The sequence below is a fragment of the Pogona vitticeps genome, chromosome 3 (genome assembly GCF_051106095.1).
Source record: "Pogona vitticeps strain Pit_001003342236 chromosome 3, PviZW2.1, whole genome shotgun sequence".
NCBI lineage: Eukaryota > Metazoa > Chordata > Lepidosauria > Squamata > Agamidae > Pogona > Pogona vitticeps.
In genome coordinates this window covers 71,441,040-71,458,436 of record NC_135785.1, presented here as the reverse complement: position 1 = coordinate 71,458,436, position 17,397 = coordinate 71,441,040, and the positions used below count along the sequence as shown (strand labels likewise).

Here is a 17,397-nt window from a genome sequence, read left to right as displayed (position 1 = left end):
TTTTAAAGGAACACAGTTAAACCTCAATGCCATTTTCTCACATGCCTAAATTTGTTTGAATTTTGATGAAATTCAAGGACAATGAACTCGTTTTGTTTCTTGTTTTTTTTCACTCAGAACAGTGAAATCCTATTTTCTTCATTTTGTTCAATGGGAAAAACCTGAGCTTTAGGGTTTTTTAAAATTCTCCCCACCGCGATCCAAATTCAGTAAGTATCATGTGCCTCTAACATATTGCCATATTTGTTTCAGTAGGTCCCTATTTTGGTTAGTCTGATTTTTTCTTCTTCTAAAATTTTGTTATCATCAACTGATTACATAAAGATTTTAGATGGCTGGGAAAAATTGACTTCCATCCATTTAACCCTTCTACCTGACTGCTGTAAATGGCTCCTTAAACCAATATTTTAATTGTACTAATATGAGTCATTGCATTCATTGTTGCATAGCATTGTTACCAAATGACTTGCACAAACAATGTTTCAGGTGTTGGAGTCCAAGTCACAGTAGCCAAAAATATCCTCTATGCCGAGGAAGAGTAAAGTACTGTTGCACGTGGATAGCAAACAGATGAACTTGCTTGCAGTTTTGGAAGTAAGGACTGATCACAATGAAAGCTGGACTGGACTGTTTTGTCTGAAGAAAGGGAAGTTATGCAGCTTAATGTTTGGGTTATTGATAATGATGCTTGTGATGGCATCATATGTACTGACTGGAGCTAAACATGGCCTCCTGCTGATGCAGCCAGCACTCCATTATGGTACTTTTACCAGCAATTCAAACGTAATGGACAATGAGAGCATCTGTGACATGAACGACCATTACCAAACATCTAAAATGAATATTTCATATGCAAAGGATTATCCAAGCATTAAAGCAGTTATTGACACCATTACTGAAAACATAGAGTTTGTAACCAGACATCTTCCAGATATAGAAGAGCTGAAGAAACAAGAAATGCATGTGAGTAGAAAAGATAAAGACATATTTGCTTGTTAGGAAACAGTGGCCTTCACTTTTTTGTTTTATTTCTTTCCAATGACTACATCTTAAGTCAGAATACTGATAGTTAGTGACTAGACCCAATGGAGATATATCTTATTTTAGTTGAACATTGCCATTTAACAATTGATCATTACCTTTTTGGCAATAAGTTGTTTTGTTGCCTTTTTTCTTTATGCTGATTCCAGGTATTGTTCAGTAAATACTGTTAGTAAGAGCAGTAGTAATTTTGGAAGTTCCTTCAATGCCCTTTTGCTCTTTCTACCAATATGTCAGCTTAAGCAGATGTATTGTAGTCTGTGCAATACCCTTTTGATGCCTACTGGCTCTCTTAAAATATCTGGACATGGGGATCTAAGGTATCTTAGAGCAATGACGTATGAGCTTAATCTGATTGCTAGTCTCAGCAGCAGAGGCTGACTGAATTGAATCAGTCTTGTTAACAGTTACACTAAATTCCATGGATCTACTGTATGTTCCATTGATGGATCCTTAATGATATCAGTGCACTGGATTGCCCTAGTATATGAGGAAATTGCTATTCAATCTGACTGTTTGATGGGGGGGGGGAAATAGAATGAGCAGAGAACACGTTGCGTAACCATTAAGTGTACTGGCTAGAGTACACAAGAATTAACATCAGGTGATCTTCCACATTCTTGAATTTTATAAGACACATGTGATAATGTACACCATTATTAGTCAGATTTGGCTCTGAGAAAAAGTAGCTTTTGAGCTCTGTTGATCGTGTACATAAAGAGTAATAAAAATGGAAGTATGAATTGAAACTGGTTGATCAGTCTATATTTTCTTGTAACTTAGTAGGTATACAAGACAGAGAGATTGTTGCTGCAGTTGTGATATTTGAGCACACAAAGATTCCTCTTTGAGGCAAAGGGATTATTATTTTATTTATTTATTTATTTATTTATTTATTGCATTTATATGCCGCCCATCTAGACATAGTCTACTCTTATTATCGAGTAAGCTGTCAGGAGAGGTGGTGGTATCTATTGTAGAGAATGAATGGATGCTCATGACTGTGTGGGAAGCTAGCCATGGCTGTAAATATTATAACCTCTTTGTAGAGTAATTCCCATGCAGAAGAGTTTACAGAGCTGTGCATGATTGTATAGATTTTTTAAAAAGTACATTTACTTTAAGAATATATGAAAATATAGTTCTTTCCTGAAACATTGTGTAATTGTAGGATTCCTGTTAGATAATTATATTTGGGTTTAAAAGCTGAACTAATATGTCCCTCTTCATTGTCTGCGTATTTTCCTGGTCCTGTATCTCTGCACCAGCTAAGCATCAAAATTATTGAAATGTGAAAATACATTAGAATTATTACTGGAAATGCAATTGTAGTGTTGACTTACTGGTTTAATTAGAGGTTTTATTTTTTTGTGTTAACAGATGTTCTCAGTAATTCCTAACAAGTTTCTTCCAAACAGCAAGAATCCTTGTTGGTATGAAGAATACAAAGGAAACACTACCAGAAATCCTTACGCTACAAATTCTTATGCGTTGTATTCCAAACGTTTTCGAACAATATTTGATTACCTCCGAAAGGTATTCTGGAATCATTTGTATCATTACAAAGACAAGCACTATCGACTGCGCTGTCTTCCACATTTTTACATCATAGGACAGCCAAAGTGTGGAACAACAGACCTTTATGACAGACTCAGGTTACATCCTGATGTGAGATTCTCAGCAATTAAAGAGCCTCATTGGTGGACAAGGAAACGGTTTGGTGAGTAAAATGTCTGCTTGACATTTCAGATTTGTATTTGATGAAATGAATGTTTAGCCTTCCTTAGGAGGCTGTATATCTTTGGATATGAAGTCTCCAAGTCCTCAGAAAATGAGGAAATCAAGATATCTATTTTCTTGATCTGTTGGACATTTTCTGGGATGTACACAGGGCTGAATTTTTACATTCTACAACATCCTCTAAATTAACAGTCTTAATTGGAGAAGATCACCAGCTGGTCATTATCTGGGAAAATGTGTGCATGTTGATTCATAACCTTCCAAGACTTTCCTGCCAAGTTCATTGCTATGAAGGTTTTTTTGGTTCACTGCAAAAAAAGCTGGTAATAAAAAGCCTTAGAATTGGTTTATTTATGAAAATGCACTGTCTTTCAGCTAAGGCTTTCAAAGCTGTGTGGAGAACAATGCCATTAAACCTCTTAAAACTGTACTGTATGTTAAAATGTATAGTAATACTAATAAAGCCGGTGCAACCATCAACTAGACTTGCAGAAAACATCCTTGTGGCAAACCCAGACCTACTGGGATATGTCACACAGTTACACTAAGCTGCCACCAACCATTCCCTATAAGAAGTCACACAGACCAGGGATGGATTTTTAAACAATAAAAAGAATAAGGTTTATTTTAAATACACACAGGGAAAAATAAACAATCAGGTGAATAGGATAAAGTAACGTGGCTTCTTCTCACTCATACAAGCATACAGTTTGGTTCACCCAGAACCCTTAACTTGAAGCACAGACCCTGAACCTATCAGTTCTGGCTAACCAACAGACACCTGAACCTATCAGGTTGGTACTCTGACACACAGAAGTACCCTGTCTGACACACAGACTCCCACAACAGCTTCTTCTTCCCAGCTGCTGCTTCGTCACATCCCAGTGTCTCCCAGTGTCTCATAAACTCTCCACACACGCTTCACATATTTATACAGTACAGCCCCTCCTCCTGATGTCCCGCCTTCCACTCCCCATAGGATGGAACTTTCCCTCCAAACCCATGACAGACAGGTAACATCAGTGCTGTATGTAACACCTCCCCTCTTTATAAGTTGTTTTGTAGGGGGAAAGCTAAGGTGCTTTTCACCAAAAAACAACCTGTATAAAATACACAACAACAGTTATACATACCATATTATACTTACTTATACTTACACTCTAAGTTAACCATAGCAATTAGGCATTTAAACATTTACCATATACATTACATCAATTTACCTTTATTCATACAAACCAAATTCAAAAAACCAGGTACATTTTACTTTTTGTTCACAATATATACACATAGTCCATGTTCTTTCGCCGTCTTCATTCTTCAGGTCTTCTTGATAAGGCGTCAGCAACACAGTTCACTGACCCTCTGACCACCTTCACTTCAAAGTCATAGTCCTGTAGGTTTAAAGCCCACCTCATAAGTTTGCTATTGTGGGTTTTCATTGTCTTTAACCATTGCAATGGTGAATGGTCAGTACACAGAATAAAATGTCTTCCCCAGATGTAAGGCTTGGCCTTCTGGATCGCGTAGACTATGGCCAAACACTCCTTCTCCACGGTTGCCAAATGTCTCTCACCTTTTTGAAGCTTCCTACTCAGGTAGGACACTGGATGTTGGTCACCATTCTCATCCTCCTGGCACAGAACTGCTCCTACCCCGCTGTTAGACGCATCGGTGTAGATGATGAACTCCCGGTCGAAGTCTGGAGCCCGCAGGACTGGATAGTTGATTAACGCCTCCTTCAACCTCTGGAACGCCGCCTCACAGTCGCTGGTCCACGGGATGCGGTCATCAGTCTTCTTCCTCGTCAGATCGGTCAGCGGAGCCGCAATCTCGCTAAACCTCGGGATGAACTTTCTGTAGTAGCCCACCAACCCAAGAAATGATTTGACTTTTTTCTTGGTGTTGGGTCTAGGCCAATCACGAACAGCTTCTATTTTGGCCTCCAGGGGTTTTATCATTCCTCCCCCTACCATGTGACCCAAGTATTTTATTTCTGGGCTACCCAGCTGACACTTGCTGGCCTTTACTGTTAGCCCTGCTGCACTTAACCTCTGCAGCACTAACTCCAGGTGTATCAGGTGATCTTCCCAGGTATTACTGAAGATCCCTATGTCGTCAATGTAGGCCACTGTAAAGTCACTGAGCCCTGCCAAGGTCTGGTCCATCAGCCTTTGGAATGTGGCTGGTGCATTTCTGAGACCAAAGCTCAGGACTCGAAACTCATAGAGACCAAAAGGGCTGCAAAAGGCAGTCTTTTCTTGATCCCTGGGATCAATTCTTAATTGCCAATATCCCTTTACCAGGTCCAATGATGAGATGAACCGACAACCCCCTATGGTTTCAATCAGGTTGTCTAGCCTGGGCATTGGGTAGGCATCAGGAGTGGTTACACGGTTTAATTTCCTGTAATCGACACAAAACCTAATGCTCCCATCAGGCTTGTCCACAAGGACTATCGGAGAGGACCAAGGACTAGAAGAGGGGACGATTATGTTCTCCCTCAGCATCTCGTCCAGCTCCTTCCGCACCTTGTCCCTATAGGGTCCCGTTACTCGGTATGGGGATACTGCCTGCGGGGGTGCATCCCCTGTGTGGATCCGATGCATCACTCCCTTCACTATCCCCGGCTTGTTGGAAAACACCTGTTGATATTTACTAAGCAGCATTTTTAGTTCTTGCTGCTGGTCTTGGGTGAGTGCAGGACTGATCTTTACCTCCTCTGGGTTGTATTTTACTTCCCCTCTACCCTCCCAGAAGGGTAATTCAGCTTCCTCACTCTCAGCTGCTTTTATCGCGAATAAAACCCTCTGTTCCCCTCTGTAGTAGGGTTTTAGGGCATTCACATGAACCACCCTCCTTGCTTGGTTCTCCTCCTGCTCTATTAGGTAGTTCAGGTCTGACATCTTGGAAATGACCCTATATGGTCCTGCCCATTTGAGCTGCAGTTTATTCTCTCTGCAGGGCCTAAGCCAAAGCACTTCCTCCCCTGGGTCAAAGTGCCTCTCTCTAGCTTTGTGGTCATACCATGTTTTCTGTCTGACCTTCTGAGCTTGCAGGTTTTCTGCTGCCAGCTCTAGATTTCTCTTTAGGTCATTCATCAGGGTGTCTATGTAAGTCACAACGTCTTGTGGGTCATCCTGGGTGATCTGCTCCCAATTTTGTTTGATCAAATCAAGGGGCCCTTTCACCCCTAAGTGTGCAGCAAACATGTCAGAGTGCCCCTTTTGTAAGATCATGGGGCGATACTTTTCAGGTACCACCAGCTGACTTCTGATCCCATCTCCCCCTTTTGAGATATTCCTCAGGGTTTCTCTATATAAAATCCCCTTTTTCTCCAGAAATCTCACTGGGGTTTCAGGTGTTAGCTGGGCGTCAGTCACCTGTTCAAAACACTTTTGGAGAGTGGCGTCTGCCTTTTGCTCCTGTCCAAATCTGCTGTCTGTGGTTAAGGTTTCCACCACAGCTTCTGAACTCCCCTCTGCTTCCGTCTCTGGCTCATCATTACCCCCCTGAACTGTCCCTGTGGTGGCTTGTGAGCGTGTAATCACTAGCACCCGTTTCACATGTTCAGCCAGGTCATTTCCCACGAGCACGGCTGCTGGCAGAGTCGATGAAATCGCTAGCCGCCAATCTCCCCTCCAGCCTTGAAAGTTGACAGGTACCTCTGCTACTGGCAGAGAGATTACCTGCCCCTCAATCCCTGCTACCTTCATGCTCTCATTTGGGATTATAAACTCCCTAGGAATAATATCTGGATGGCACAGGGTTACCTGGGAGCAAGTGTCCCGCAGCCCCCTATACTGACGGTCAAGTATTCCTACGTCCACCCCTGCTGTCTCAAACAACTGAGAATCTGTTTTTATCAGCAAGCAGCGCTTTACCTCTATAAGAGGACCATTTTCCTCAGCCTGATCAGCAGAGGTAGCTGTTCCAGACTGAGTAGCCATGGCAACCGGCTCCCTCAGTGACACTGAGCTTTGCTCCTTCTGGACACAGAACACAGCTTTTGGCTTGGTCCCACTAGAATTCTGAGGCACCATTCCTTTTAGCTGCTTTAATTTCTCACACTCTGAGATTAGATGACCCTTTCCCTGACAGAAATAACATTTTCTGGTGTATTTTGATTCTCTCTCATCTTGTTTTGGTTTTCCCTCCAAAATCTGAGGTCTTAGTTTCATGTCTGAGGGCTTCCCTTCACCATGGGCCCCTCCCCCTTGCTGGCTTTTCCCTGGTCCCTGAGAGTACTTGCTGTAGGTTTCTTTGGGTTTACCTACAGATTTCCCCTCACCCAAGGGCTTTCTTATTTGGGAAATAAAATCTGCGATCTCTGCGGCTGCTGCCACAGATTTCGGTTTCCTTTCCCTCACCTGGAATTTCAATTCCCCATGCAGGACTGAATAGAACTGTTCCAGTGCTATCAAGTCTTTAAGCTGCTCATAGGTCTCTGTTCCCTCCTGCGATAGCCATTTCTCAAGCAGCCTCACCAATTGGGCCCCCACTTGGGTAAAAGTCTGTTCTGGTTTCTTGGTTAGGGACCTGAATCTTTGTCTCAGCTGCTCCGCATTTATCCCATGTCTGGCAAACACCAGTTTTTTAAACTCTGCAAAATCTTTCATCAGTTCCTCAGGCATCTCGGCATAGACCTCAGCCAGGCTACCACTGATTAAAGATCGCATAATGGTCATCTTCTCAGTTTCTCTCACTGAGAAGTCCACAAACGCTCTTTCCACTAAGGAAAAGAACACCTCGGGACAATCTCCCTTGTGGTACACAGGGAATTTCTTCAGGTCAGCCTTAGACAATTGGCCTCCCTCAGAATCCCTATTGTTATTATTGTTCTGGTTCATCAGTTCCAGTTTTCTTAATTCAAACGCCATTTTCTCTCTCTCCAATGTCAATTCAAATTGCCTTTGTTTCTCCCTTTCCCTTTCTTCTCTTTCCCTTTCCTCCATTTCAAATTGCCTCATCCTCAGTTCATGCTGTTGGGCTATGAGCAATTTTCTGAGTTCTGGGTTCTGCTCTCCTGTGCTGTCACCCTGCACTGAGCCAAATTCATCCTCAGAACCTTGGTCAATCTGGGGGTCTTTCACTTCACTCATGTCTGCTACTTGGCTTCGAGTCAAGGGCATAATCCCCCCTCAGCACAGGCTGCTTTAAAAGTCAAGCCTCAAAATAAAACGACCACTTTTTTCCCTCCTTCTTGCCTCAGAACCAGCTCTCCCTAGAGATTGCTGCTGTTCTTCAGCACTAAACTTGCAACAGTATCGAGTCAGAGCCTACCCCCCTCTGCTGGGCCTCTCAGCTGGCAAGCTAGATCACTGTTACTACGCAGTTTTGCCTCAGCTTTTTCCCGCCAAAACTAGGCTGCCTCAGAGCACCTTAATCTAAGTCTCCCCAGTTGGCACGTTCTTCTACTAGCGCACCTCCCCGTGAGGTACACCTAGAAGATTACCTACGCGCCTCAGACTGTCCCTGACTAGACCCCCCTTGCTCTGGGCACACTTGCCAAGGCTTTGCTGGACCACTGGACAACTGGACCAGTCGTATCCCACACGCTGGACACCAATCAATGTGGCAAACCCAGACCTACTGGGATATGTCACACAGTTACACTAAGCTGCCACCAACCATTCCCTATAAGAAGTCACACAGACCAGGGATGGATTTTTAAACAATAAAAAGAATAAGGTTTATTTTAAATACACACAGGGAAAAATAAACAATCAGGTGAATAGGATAAAGTAACGTGGCTTCTTCTCACTCATACAAGCATACAGTTTGGTTCACCCAGAACCCTTAACTTGAAGCACAGACCCTGAACCTATCAGTTCTGGCTAACCAACAGACACCTGAACCTATCAGGTTGGTACTCTGACACACAGAAGTACCCTGTCTGACACACAGACTCCCACAACAGCTTCTTCTTCCCAGCTGCTGCTTCGTCACATCCCAGTGTCTCCCAGTGTCTCATAAACTCTCCACACACGCTTCACATATTTATACAGTACAGCCCCTCCTCCTGATGTCCCGCCTTCCACTCCCCATAGGATGGAACTTTCCCTCCAAACCCATGACAGACAGGTAACATCAGTGCTGTATGTAACAATCCTAATTAGTAATTACATCATATCAAGTCAATTACAACTAATGGCAGTCCTTTCCTGGGTTTTCTAGGTAGAGAATACTCAGAAATGGTTTACCATTTGCTTCTTCTGCAGGGCTGTGGGATTCTGCAGCTGACCAACACTATATAAGCTGACTCTTCTAGAAGACACAGTGAGGAATCAGACCCCTGATTCCACAGCTAGGTAACCAAATCACTGAGCTATCTAGCCAGTCAGGAAACTGCCTAGCAGGCTCTAAAATGATTAGTGTTGTTTATTTATTGCTTTGAATAGAGAAGGTTATCCATACAAAGGAGCTTTTTATATAACTCTTTCATTATACTACTTTAACTTAGGAAGAAGTGTCTGTTCAAACACTGTGACAAATTTTCGTACAGCACCTCATAACAGACTAGTACCTCGTGGACAACAGGTGCTTTGCCCCAATTTTAAAGTTACGTTTACTGCCTACTATTTCTCCAAGAAGTTCAAAGTGGTGTACGTTCTTCTGATTATGTAAAGCAAGGCTGCAACATAGGCTAAGCTGAAAAATAATGGCTTGCCCAAAATTGCCCAGCACGTTTGCATTACTTATAAACATGTTCAAAATAATAATTGGAATGTGATTATATTGAAACTGTCTGTAAATAATTACATACTTTACATATTTTTATCTGACACAGTTCCATTTGAGTGCCCAAGATCATAGCCAGACTTGATAGGATTCTTGATATGCCTCTACCAGTGAATATCCCTCTATTGGTTATCTTTGGTAGTGGTGGGAACAGCCCCAGCAGAGAAACCACTAATGGATATTTAGGCTCCTTCTGTTTATATCCCTCACTGTGCCAAAAAATATATGGATACAGTTGATCCAGTAGATGTTGTGCATTTGGACATGGACTTTCAAAAGGCTTCGACAAAGTTTCTGAGAAAAACCTGAGAAAACAGCACTCCTGGAATGTGATAATAGGTTGTCTTATACATTGGTGGCTGATTTAAAAAAATAAATTAGCAAACAAACAGAAACCAACTAATTTCTCATATACACTTATAGTGTCTGGGCCTGTATCCATAACTGATATGACAGAGATACTCGATTAGTCTGGCCAGATAGCTCTAACTCATGGAGCTTGGCTCCACAGTCTGTTTTGGGCCAGTTTGAAAGACCTGCAGAGTTTGTGCTAGTTTTCATCTGCTAGTGATCTCATTCAAGGACATGACCACAACAGTATCTTATTTCTGTCTTGCCTGAGTGCCAGTTTGGCAGGAACAAGCGTTGGAAGCAATTACAATAGTTGTCTAAAACTAGGTCCAGTGTCAGCACCTGGCAGTCTGACTCAGCTGCCTAAGGATTCCAGGCGTTGACACTGTCCTGGCTATCTTTCTACAGATGATATTCCATAGAATATTTGGAGACTAGGAAAGAAGTTCTTATTATTTCCTTTCAGTATGGACAGGCCTTAAAGTCTTGAAATTTTGTAGTAGTTGCAAATACAGTTTAATTAGTAGATATTTTATAGCAGTGAACTTGCTTATCTTCCTTCCTAATGTGCTGGTATCTCTGTCTGTTTCTACTCAGTATGCTGATAGAGGCAGAGAGATAGCTGAGTCCCTCTGGCTTTAATGTTTTGGCTATTAGGTCTAAATAGAAAGCCCAAGTTTTCTGACTCATTTCATTTGTAGTACTGCTGTCTAATCGTGAGTCAACTAAAGGAGACTGATCTGCTCTAATTCAGTGCAGCTGGCTTCTTTTTCTGAGGAGCAACACTCAGAAGACTTAGCTGAACTAACTTCATTAGGATTTGAGTTAGATGTGTTATTTCTTTATGTATTTGTACGTTAAGTACATTATGTGTTTCTTGTATGTGCTGGAGTTCTGAGCTTTGCTCCACAAATATGAAATTCTGAATTCATGTGAATACAGTACAAATTTTCGGTGGTATACATTACCCTGGCTTGATTCAGATCCAAAGAATTGATGCCTTATAGATGCATATGTGAGATTGAGGAAGTCTAAGCTTGACCAGTAACTTGCTGAGAAGTTGCATGGGAACATGCTATATGCTATGGCCTGGAATATGGGCATGGCCACTCATTAGTATCAATATGTAAGGATCTACACAAACCAGTTTTATCCATGTTTTATCCTGGAGGATAATAAGACATACTTAAACAAAGATCTGTGATATAGATGGTAGCCCTCATTTTCTGTTCACAGACAGTAGGATATTTATACCAGCGCAGCATATTTAAAATACTTCAGTTTGTGCAATTTTAGGTGTATGCCTTTTATAGAACCAAGCAACAGCTTCCTATAGAATGGCATAGAGGTCTGAAGACCATGTGCACTCTCTTTTGGGCTCACAACAGACAGCACCATCTGCTTCCAGAAAAAACTGAGTTGATATTCTCTTCTGCCTTGCGTTAGAAGAAATCTATGCTCCACTGAAAGCTACTGGAGGGATCAGTTTGTGTCCAAACTGATAGTGATGGAAGAGATGGGGAGGCTGCCGAGAAGTTGCAAAATGGTTGTATAATACAGAATTGTGTGCTTTAAATGGAACACAGATTAATATCAAAGTACAGCTCACTTACTGCAGTATTTATACTTAGTTATAGATGCATTGAGATACCTGGTGTAAAACATAAATCTTGCATCTGCACCTCTGTATGTTTATATTCAGTTGCTCTTATGTTATCATGTTAACTCCTACTTTTTTGAGAATTTTATTTCTTTTGTAGTAGGAAGCGATCATACAACTAGGGCCGGTAAACCTTTGGCATTCCAGATGTTTTGGAGCACAATCCCCACAATTGGCAGTAGAGGCTAGAGATTCTGGAAGCTGTAGCCCAAAACATCTGGAGTGCCAAATGTCTGCCAGCCCTTCATGGCCTTATCTTGAAAGTTTGCATTTATCTGCAAAGTAGCTATTGAATTGTCGTTCTGATGTGACAAGGCATGCTCTGAGACTGGGAATTACAGTCCAAGTCATGCTCTGTCTTGATTCAGCTTGAGATGGCTATGCCTCACCCTGTGTATCTAGGGGCCTCTAAACCACTTTGTGCCCTATTGATGACATCATTGCCATACTTCAAGCACCACCATGTTCCTCAGCATTTTCAGCATAAATCAGTTCCTCAGGCTCATCCTTGCACTGTCTTGTAAAAAGAAGGGAGTGGAGACAAATCAATCCAAAGCATAACTTGGAAAAAAAAATTGGTGAGAGACTACAAATCCAAGAATTTCCAGTGAGCATGGAGAGTTGCCATGCTACTTGAAGGATCCCAGAGCTATGGGCCTAATAGTAGCTTTTACAGTATCCAATCTGAAACATGGCCTGCTGGCATAGGTGGCTGGCCCAATTACTACCCACCCACCCCCAGAACCCACTGGACTACTTGTAGCCCAGATGCCACATTCCCATCTCCTGCTCGCCCGGCCACATTCATCCTCACATCCCCTTGCCAGAGAGGCTGGGTGAGCAGGAAGGCGGGGCTGCAGCAGTTGGGCTACTGTCACAGTTAGGGCACAGGTCATGCTGTGTGCTGTATGCTACGTGGTCCAGTGTATGCCAATGCCAAAAAAAGTTTATATTTTCATGTGAAACAAATAGTTATTTACATCACCATTCATACAGACATGTACATGGTAACACATGATGATAGCCTTGTCAATTAAACTGATTTTCCCTTGATGAATTTCCCTGGGGCCTTTCATTTATGTTCTTAATCAACATACTGCGGTCATTATTACTGTATTATTTGAACAAGGTCTTCTGGTGTCCTACTGTTAAACCTATTTCAGCATAGCTGTTGAGTTTTTAAAGAGACAGGCTTTTCTTTTTCATTGCTGTTTTCAGGAATAATTCGTCTGAGAGATGGATTTCATGACCGCTACCCAGTGGAAGATTACCTGGATTTGTTTGACTTGGCTGCCCATCAGATTCAGAATGTGCTGCAAGAAGACACTGAAAAAGGCTTTAACAAATTGAACAACATCATCATTGGTAAAGAAATTGCTGATTATGAGATAAATACACCAATAGCATTAGTCTTGCTGTAACAATATGTCTAGTTACCTATGTCAAGATAACAATTCATTCATGTCTCCTGAGCAATGTAAGATAAACACAAAATAACAGAAATATAGGTGTGATAGGGAAATTTGGAACAATTTCTGTTGGTAAAATAGAGGCCAAGTTTCTCAGCTTCATAAAGCAGAACTTGGGAAAGTCCGTTTTAAGAAAAAAGAACACAGTGACCTGCTGAAGCAATCCATAACGGAACCTGTTAGTGATCTGGCTGCCAGAACATCATCCTACCACTGTGCTAATAGGGTGTTTTTATTTCATTTGAAAAGAAGAGCATTGCAAATTTTCAAATGTTGTACTATATGCTATGTTATTTTAGGGAACCTAGATACATTACAGAGATTCACCTGATTTATACAGTATATTAGCCGCTTCTCTTGATCATACAATCTGTGAAAAGACTTGGGAAATAAAAATCTCTCAACTTATTGGGAAAAAAAATCAGTGATACATCCTGAGTGAATGACAGATTGCCAAGCAATTCCCCCTTCCCCAAGATATGTGGAAGCACAAATGGGACACAGTGGTTCCCTTAACATCTGTTGTTGTTGTTTAGTCATGTCTGACTCTTCGTGACCCCATGGACCACAGTACGCCAGACCCTCCTGTCTTCCACTGCCTCCTGGAGTTGTGTCAAATTCATGTTGGTTGCTTCGCAGACACTGTCCAACCATCTCATCCTCTGTCGTCCCCTTCTCCTCTTGCCTTCACACTTTCCTAACATCAGGGTCTTTTCCAGGGAGTCTTCTTTTCTCATGAGATGGCCAAAGTATTGGAGCCTCAACTTCAGGATCTGTCCTTCCAGTGAGCACTCAGGGTTGATTTCTTTCAGAATGGATAGGTTTGTTCTCCTTGCAGTCCGTGGGACTCTCAAGAGCCTCCTCCAACACCACAATTCAAAAACATCAATTCTTCGGCGGTCAGCTTTCCTTATGGTCCAGGTCTCACTTCTGTACATCACTACAGATTAACACTTACTCTGCTGCAACACGTAGGGCTTATTTAGCAGCAGCTCTTTCTTGTTTTGAGGTTAGCCTTTGCTTGTTGCAGATGTTGGGTCAACAGACCAGAAACTAGGTTCACTCAGTGTCTCCACATGCCCTTGGACACTTTAGAACTTTCTTTGGCACAGAAACGCAGCAACAGGGATATTGTCCTCAGTTTAATGTCTTACTGCCGTGTGAATACAGGGAACCCTGAAATGCCACAATTGTAGGCATGGCTATCTTTTTGTTTGCCTAGGATGGTGTTAAAATTTTTGATGGAAAACTGTTTTATTCTCAGTTACTTACATCACAGTGGGGATAAGTAGGGATGGTATGTGCAAGAGACAGTTATGCTGCCTTGGGTTTATTGGAGGAAAGGCAATTTATAAATGTAATAAAGAAATTTTAAAAAATGAAATACTTTTCATAGCCCAACAGGTTGCATCTGATACTATCTGACTTTTTAAATCCAGAAGCAACCAAGTGAATAGTTTTGATTTAGCTAGCTAATTGCTTTTTGCATGTACAGATAATTGCAAACTAGGTATTTTGTGTAGATACATATATGTTACATTCAGAAATGTATTCCAGAGATTGCCAGTGTACATTTTAGAGGGAGCTGTTCACTTGTGTAGTAACTTTGCGGGGAGATGAATTTCTGTTAAGGGAAATGTTTACACTGGCTCTTCTTTATCAAGTTTCCAGGGAATTAATATGCTCATTATATTAAACTTTTTATTACATTGTTAAAAATGTAATTTAGTGTAGGATACAAGAAAATCAGAGATTCACTTAGTGGAAAGTTTTTTTATTAAACTTCAGATGATTAAAAAAGAAATATATAATTAAAACTATAAACATCCCTCTAACTTTATCAGGCAGTGTAGCTTTACAGTCAATAACATCTCTGAATCACATTATTTCTGGTTTATAATTATATTGCTAGATGAAACCATGGATGTTTTGGAATTGCTACCCCAAGACTCTGCACTTATAGCTCCAGGCATGCTAGGCAGGATTTACCGTATTTTTCGCTCCATAAGACGCACTTTTTCTCTCCAAAAAGGTGGGAGGGAAAGTACATGCGTCTTATGGAGTGAATGCAGTAACCCAGGGTTCAGCCACCACCACCAAAAAGCCTCCCACTGCCATGCTGGGAGGCCTCTGAACTGGCAGCAGAGACTGCTTGCTGTTTAGACCTCACCATTCTGCACTGCTAGCTTTCCAGGACCTGCTTCCTGCAGCCCACCTGGAAAACCAGCAAGGCCTATGGCAGCAAACAGTGAAAATAGCCAAGGACCAAAGGGTGGTTCTAGAAACACCAGGGGAAACCATAAACACAGTCTCCCACTTAGGCAGTTGATTTTCCCATGTTTAGGGAAATCATAGGGGTCAGCTCATCCAAAGTGCAATAGATGAGCCTTACCCTAGGAAAACCACTTTTACAACAATGGTATCTCCCCTGCCAGGTCTGAGTTTGAATGGCCCCTAAGCCTCCTGGCCCTTTGTGTGCCCTACCCTCCAAAGGCATGGTGACCCCTGGCTGCACCTCCTGATCAGAACAGGGCTGCACAGCCCCAATCCCAAAAGAGGCCAGGAGAGCTCTTCAGTGTTTTGGGGTGCCCTGCAGGACCCCCATCAGGGGCTGGATGTTCCTCCCACAATTCTTCAGTGCACAGATATTAGCATATCTGCCTGCTTGCATCACCCAATTGGCTATTGGAGAAGCAAAGCAGGAAGGAGGAGTCTCTTTCCCTTCACCTTCTGCAGAGAAGTTAGACCATGTGACCAACCAGACATGTGGAGAACCAGAGAGAGAGAGAGAGAGAGAGAGGACAGAAACAAAAGCTTCTAAAATTGCCAGTAAGTTTAATATTTTTTTATTTATTTTATTTATTTTATTTATTTTATAGGCCTGAGAATGGCGAGGGGAAGATAAAATTATTACTGAGAGCCTGCTGGATGGGGAAAAGGTGGCTAGATATAGCTGTCTGTAGTTCAGAGCTTGGTAGTAAGCTGCATCACTTCCCCATAAATTAAGCCTAAATAGAAGTAATTTTGCAGATATTTAAAACATTAAGGGACCTGGGGGGGAGGCTAATGTGTATTGTTAGCCAAATTTCATTCTGAAGCACAGAATGATTAAAAAGGCACTGAGCACATGCAGAATAAAGTTCAAAAGGGAAACTAAAAGGGACCTAATACTCCTTTCCTTAATATATTACCACTAGGGCTACAGGTTTTATTTGGTGTATTAGCTTGCCACAGTTTTTATGGACTCATCAGGAGTAAGGCAATTTGAATTGCAGAGGGCAGATCTGAATCACAGATCTGAATATGTCCAAGTAAAGCTTTGAAATCTTGAAAATTGGTTTAAGAACCCAACATTTCATAAATAGCATTTCACACGTACACACACACAACTGGAAACAGAAATTTTAGTAGTATTTTTGTGTTAACAAAAGCTGCATGGTGTCGCTCCCCCTGTTTTTATTGGTTTTTCTTAATCATTGTTGTTCTACAATATTGCTGGTAGATTTTATCTTTTCAATGTGATTCCCAGCTACTGTATTTTATCCTATTGTAGTCTCTAAAATTGGACAACCATCTGTCAGATCTGCTCTGATTTAGATTCCTGCATTGAACCAGGGGTTGGAATTGATGGCCTTATAGGCCTCTTCCAACTCCATTATTCTATGATTCTGTGCTGCTTTGAGATTATATTTGTAAAAGCAAGCAGGCAGTAGATGTCGTGATGTATAAGGGGCACATTTTTCTTGCAGAGTATGGGAACTCATTCTACCAGTGCAGGGATGATAAAGCAGAAAAGGCTAGCATATAACATTCCTTTTAAACTAGAGGTAGTAAAATATGCTAAGGAGTATGGAAACAGTGAACAGTGCAGAGACATTTTGGGCCTCTTCATCTGAAAAAATGATTAGAGAGTGGAGGAAACAGGAGGATCAGCTACAAAAAGCTGATAAAAGTAAGCACACTTTCTGTGGACATGCTGCAAAGTAAAGAACTGAATGATGGAGAGAGAGAAAACTTTATTGCTGTAAAGAAGGAAGGGAGGAAGGGAGGGAGTGGAAGTGAGGCATGTTTTGCTGTTTGCTTACACCTGTGCTGGTGGTGATTTCTTCATCATAGCTCTTATTGACTACCTAGCAACAATCTGTTTATTCATCTCTTTCAGTGCAATAACAATTCATTATAAGTGTTAAAACTTGAGATGGTACTGTAATTCCCACTCATTGTGTGTCATCTTGGTGTAGAAGTCTGCTTCATGATTCTCCACTTCTGGTACATGTATGACTTGTGAAATGACATGCTTGAGAATACACCAGTCCCAAAACTGTACTGTTAGTAGCAAGAAAGACATGGATTTTGTTCCTCCTTGGTGGTTGATATAAAGCATTGTAGTGTTGTTGT

General features: G+C 41.6%; 1 protein-coding gene and 1 pseudogene across 1 annotated transcript in view; one reads left to right on the top strand and one right to left on the bottom strand.

Moving 5' to 3' along the window:
* The first annotated feature begins 281 nt into the window (after nt 1-281).
* Nucleotides 282-17,397, top strand: part of CHST15 (carbohydrate sulfotransferase 15) — a 34,202-nt gene continuing 17,086 nt past the window's right edge. The window contains 4 exon segments of the mRNA XM_078391194.1: nt 282-533; nt 536-963; nt 2,422-2,761; nt 12,749-12,895. Coding sequence (XP_078247320.1) covers nt 422-533; nt 536-963; nt 2,422-2,761; nt 12,749-12,895 — 1,027 coding nt within the window. The 5' untranslated portion in view covers nt 282-421.
* On the bottom strand, nt 15,290-15,442 carry LOC140706173 (U1 spliceosomal RNA; annotated as a pseudogene).